Consider the following 6000-nt stretch of genomic DNA (forward strand, 5'->3'; position numbering starts at 1 on the left):
TCAGTAATATAGACTAATCTGAATATTTTCCCTTAATGCTGATATTGGCTAGTAACCCAAAAGGTAGCAATACAAATTGTCAGTTGGGCATATGGGACCATCCTAGCTACTATGGTGTATGCTTAAGCACAACTTTACGTAATGGGTTTAGGATTTAGATTTCATTGAAGTCTGTTGGAGAACGTGGTTTATAGAATTTATAGAAATAAACAGAATGAATTTCAAGAAAGTGTGGTCATCTAGATGTTATAGGACCACAACTCCCATTGGTCCTAACCAACAGATCCTCCACTGATGTGCAATGATGAAATTTACAGTCCAGCCTTAAGCTTGCCAACTCCTGATTCACCTATTTCAAAACAGGCAAAATTGAATACTGAGTTGATCGCATGGTTTTTAGGCAGCCATGCCAAGTCAGATGGGTTAAAACAACCGGGGAGGGGGAGTGGAATCATGCTATCAGTGGTGTTCTGAAGTTAATTGGGACCATATCATGTAGGGAAGAAATTATTAACTCTTCTCCCGACCCAACCTACATATTAAAATGGGCTTGCTCAAAATAAGGTATTGGCTTTGAAAGACCTGCCATGATATGGTCATGTCTGTCTGGGGGAAAATGTGAATGTACATACATGTGTATGGAGGGATATAGTGCCCAGTTGAAGCAGGTTGATAGATGAGTACCAATGAGGAAATAAGAAAATGAACAGATATATGGACAGACAGATGAAGAATGAAGCAAAGGCAGGATATGGATGATTAAATGGTTTCTGAGCTTGTTGATGACAGTAGCAGTTTTGTGGCTGAGAAAAATAATATCCAAATACAAGAAGTAGAGAGAAAGAAAGAGTGGTCCCAGCAAGAAGGGGAAATGTCCTGCTTACTTCTGATTTGTCTCAGCTTGGGCTCTGCCTGTCTCTGGTTTGAACTTTACAGTCTCACCATCCCAAATCCTGAGAGAATGTGATGCTCAACTGAATAAATGTTCCCATCCATTGAACTAAAGTAACTCATTTTATTTGTAACACATATGGACTAGCTGGTTCACATTAAACATGGAAGACGGGTACCCTATCCAAGTATTTGCCCGAAGATGCCAGGGCCAAAGTGAATCAGGATGCAGAGGTATGTACAAAATTCCCCCACACACTCAAATACCCAGGTACGAATTCCTCTTCAGACCATTGTGTGTCTCATGTAGGCATATTGCAATGGGGCTTCCATGCACATCCTTGGCTATATGCATTTTTTCTCTTCATGTTCGAACACCTAAATAAAACTTTAAAAATCTATATTACAAATCTTAAGTAGTTGGAGATATTGCTGTCAAATGCCATCTACATTACCATTCTGCATTTTGGATAGACAGTGCAAGTATCTCAATTTGATTGGGTTCCCCATGACCTGATCTGGCGAGCACTACAATCACATGGAATACCAGAAGACTATGTAACATGGATAAAGCTACTATTCAATAACACAGCAAGTATGGTCCACAGCCCTGCAGGATTTCTCCACCCTTCAACATCACTGTTAGCGTTCATCAGGGATCATCACTCTCACCATTACTGTTCATACTCTGCATGGGCACTGCTACAGCAGATTTACAGACTATGCAACCCTGGACACTCCTATATGCAGATGACATAGCACTTGGCCACCAAAAATGTGCAACCCTCCACTCATAGCTTCAGACACGAATAGACCCAGTGAAAATGGACTTTAACTAAACATACCCAAAACAGAGTATCTGGAATGTGGCCTTCAAACTGGAAAAACTAATCAAATTAATGGACAAGCACTAAAGAAGACCATCCTATTTAAATACCTAGAGTCACTGGTCCCCATAGATAGTGACACAATGCCAGATGTATGGTCACGAATAAATTCAGCCTAGTTAAAATGGCGGCAAACTACTGGCATTCTGTGTGACTCAAAAATGCCTGAACAACTCAAGGCTAAGATCTACACAGTTGTTCACCCAGTAACCCTCTATGCGGCAGGGTGCTGGCCAGCAACAAAGAAACATGAACAAGCTCTTAACACAATGGAAATGGAAATGCTGAGATGGACACTTGGCTTGACACTTCTTGACCATGTGCCAAATGATGATCTCCATCAAAGACTAGGAATAAAAACAATCAGCAAGAAAATGCAGGAAGCAAGACTACAGTGGTACGGCCATGTCATGAGAAGAGAACCAACATCAGTAGCACAAACAGCACTACATTTGAAAATTGCAGGACAACGACCACATGAACGGCCAAAGAAAAGATGGATGGACACCATCAACCAAGATGTGTGCTGCCAACCTGATATCTGAGGATGCCTAAAACAAAGCCCTGTGGAAACAACAGTCACAATGCTAACACCTCCATTAGGGAAATAGCTTAGAAAGAAGAAGCTGTAAGTTTCTCAGTTAAGTCTGAAGTTGAGGGCAGTTGACCCATGAAATTTTTAAGGTAGGGTGGGGAGGGAAAAAGAGAAAATTAAGCCTGCGGATTGCTTTTGGTACCATAGATGAGCATTATAGTTGGATAGAACGCATGCCATGAGGTTTTGAAAAAGCCCTGAGATAATTAATGTTATATAGCTTAGGAGTGGAAGTAGGAGGAATGTATTTAGGTATACATGGATGCATGCATTACGTTAAAATACATTAAAATACTCATTAAAATGTTTCAAAGCATCTAAATATAAGGGTGATTTTCTGTAAACCTCAAACATTGAAATAAGGCTCTTGTTCTACGCTGTTACAAACCCAATTGGGATTGTAACAATTAAAAGTTGGGAGATATACTGTCACATTGTACAAAGTTCCATAAGTACCAGCTATTTCCAAGCAAATGAACACATATTTTAGTGCTCTTTCTTTGAATGAGTGTATAGCATGTTTTTTTCTGATTAAAAAAACATGCATTTTGAGAAGAAGTGCCTGCAAGCTGCATCAGATGCTGGTTGGGGGTCTACACACACTTGGTAGCAGCAGGAAAGCAGTAGTATTGGAAACAGGTTCACTGAGGATGGGAAAGTGAATCACTTCTCTCCTCTCCCAGTAATTTCAAAAGCCTGGGAATTGCCTCTTCCCACATATCAGCTGGGCTGCAGGAGAAAGTGTATAGAAGGCTGCACAAGAAGTGACAACCACAAATTGTTTGCCCCTGATATTATACTGATAGTTGCCTGACTAATGAAAGGAAGAGTAGGGGGGATATGAATAAGGCAACACTGAATTTTGCTTGGTAGACGCAGGATGGCATGTTGTGCATAGTATGATCTGTGAGTTGATTACATGCAGTTTCCAAAAAGAGACTGTTTAAAATTGTCCTCCATGGCATCTCTCTCCATAAAGCAAGCTATTTGTGTACAGTAGCTTTCCATACAAACCAAGTAATTTTCAGTGGTTTTCATAGCTTTTTGTGTGGATGGGGCCTTTAAAGCATTTATAGAGCCCCGCAGTATTCAGGTACTTCCACAAACCAGTATTCCCATCTAAATATTTATAGTTACCTTTGATGACATGAATAAAAATAGATCTTTCTGTTCCTAGGTTGACTTTCCTCATCTCTTGAAGTAAAATGCAACTAAAGAGAGGCATTTCATTGGATGGTCGTCTGGCTAGCGCATGTTGGGCTGAGTAGCTAAATTAGTAACCAGCTGTACTTGTAAATCATCTGAGATTTTCCCCATGTAGTTAAAAGATGCCAGAAGCTTCAAGAATGGTCTATCTGTGCCACTTACATGTGCAGGATTTTTTTCCTGCCAATTATTTCAAAGTAATTGTAAAGGTTTCCCCTGATGTTAAGTCCAGTCATGTCCGACTCTGGGGCTTAGTACTCATCTCTATTTCTAAGCCAAAGAGCCGGCGTTGTCCATAGACACCTCCAAGGTCATGTGGCCGGCATGACTGCATGGAACACCGTTACCTTCCCGCCGGAGCAGTACCTATTGATCTACTCACATTTTGCATGTTTTCAAAGTTACGTGCATGAAATGTATTGTTCTGCAAATTACAAAGTGGTTGGACACAACAGAAAACAGTATTAACATAAGTGTGTTGTATGTCTATACATGCCTATGTATACATATGTATAGGCACATACTTTTTCCATTTTGCTCACATTGTTCTAAAATCTCTGATGCCTAGCGTTCGGTCTTGGAATTAGATTCTCTTAAAATTACTGTTTTTCTTTTCTCCTTGGATGGTGGTAAGTAAATGTTAATGAATAATCAGTGAAATTTATAGATCCATAGCTTAACTAGAGGTATTTTGGTAAAGAAAATAGTCATTAAAAGGTCTTAGAGTCAACCTTGTTAACCTTGAGATTTCTTGTTTCTGACAATATGTTCAATGTGATTTTAAGTCAAAATTATTTTGCATTTAGATAAAAGGTAAGTCTATGCATGTGAATGAGTGGGAGAGAGAGATTTCCACAAATTACCACTGAGATGAAAACTTCTTACTCAGCTAATGATTTCAGTGTAATGTGGATATTCTTCTAAAACATTCTCAGTTAAGAATTAAGCAATGAAATGAGCTTAATGCTGTATTCTTATTGAAGGGGAAGACAACTAACTAGTTTTGAGCCATGGCACTTTGATTTTTAAATTGGTATTAATTTCTGCTTGTGTAGAAAAGGAAGTACCTGCACCTGAGAGATCGCTTTTGGGCCCCTCGCATAAGGAGCGGATATCTTTTCGAGACCATCAAGTTCAGTTCAGCGGTGGATGGGGAAGTGGCAAAAAGAAAGCAAAACCTTTGAAATAGTAGTTGGACCTTCTGCATTTAAAACACATGGAGAACTGTTTCTTTTCAGGAGGCCTGTGAGTTGCCATCATATTTGGATATCACAGATGCAGTGTTCCTGAGCACCATCTATATTGCATTTTGATCTGCCTGTTTTAATTCTACCTTATCATTTCTTGACAAAAAGTTTTTATAAATGTCAGAATGATCACATTATTTGTACCTGCAATTTATTTAAGCAATATGGTCTAAAATTCAAAAATATGTCTGTGATTCTTGAAGGGTGACTAACATGACCAGGAGATCAAATCTGGATATATACATTAACAGTGGTTTATGGTTTCATATTGGTTTTTGGTTGAAATGGCCTGATCCACAGTTAAACTGAAATGCCTGCAGTAAACTCGCTGTTCAGTTCACATTTCAATCACAAGAAGGAAAAGATTCAAAATTAAACTGTCCTAGATATTTTCATTAGCTACTTTGTATACTCAAATTTATATCTGTTAAAAAGTAAAATGTGGAATGTACCTCTTTCTCCAAATATATTGATGATGTAAATATGTTTTGTGTAAAAAAAAAATGCTGCAAAATCTGCTGAATCACTTGCATTTCTGGATAAACTGAATGAATGCAAATTCAGTAATGTGATGGTAAGATGTGTTTTGTAATGGCTAAATTATGTTTATCATTCTTTAGTACTCTTGACAGTTTTCTTACAGTAGGTTCCCCCCTTTTCTCCAGAATTAAAGTACAAATGTTAAATACCATGGATTAATTTTGTTCACACCTATTATTTCTCTGTGTCTGTAAGAACTTACCTTTTGCAGCCTCACATTAGGTTTTCCACTTCTGTGCCATCAATACACGCATGCCATCCTGACTGAAGTATTGTTTTGTTAAACATGGTACAAATTGCTGATGGGATCTGGGGAAACAATTGTTTGGCTTTACATAATATTTCTTGTCCCACTGAAATCTTGGCCTACTGTTGAACTTGAGATGCAAAAGCTAAGCAAACCCAAGACTTTGGTTAAAAATAATAATAATCTGTTTACATGTTGTGGTTGCCCTTGGAGCATGTTATACATTTCCCAAAAGAGCAAAGTACCCATCATGCTGTCTACGTTTGTTAATGTCTTCATATTAATGAGAGCACTGTAGAGAAAAAAGGCAGCAGTACAGATGGCCTCAGCTAACCATTTTTGAAAAAGACTTGGATTGATGGTCAAACACTCATTTCAATACATTTA

The 6000-nt window shown here is 38.5% G+C and overlaps 1 protein-coding gene across 4 annotated transcripts in view; it reads left to right on the forward strand.

The window, feature by feature from the left end:
* Positions 1-5521, forward strand: part of lrriq1 (leucine rich repeats and IQ motif containing 1) — a 131080-nt gene extending 125559 nt beyond the window's left edge. For all 4 annotated transcript variants that reach the window (XM_008110902.3, XM_008110903.3, XM_062982723.1 and 1 more), the window contains one exon: positions 4635-5521. In XM_008110902.3, coding sequence (XP_008109109.2) covers positions 4635-4768 — 134 coding nt within the window. In that variant the 3' untranslated portion in view covers positions 4769-5521. The remainder of the gene's footprint in view (positions 1-4634) is intronic.
* Positions 5522-6000: the final 479 nt, after the last annotated feature.

This window comes from Anolis carolinensis, chromosome 5 (assembly GCF_035594765.1).
Source record: "Anolis carolinensis isolate JA03-04 chromosome 5, rAnoCar3.1.pri, whole genome shotgun sequence".
Taxonomy (NCBI): Eukaryota; Metazoa; Chordata; class Lepidosauria; order Squamata; family Dactyloidae; genus Anolis; species Anolis carolinensis.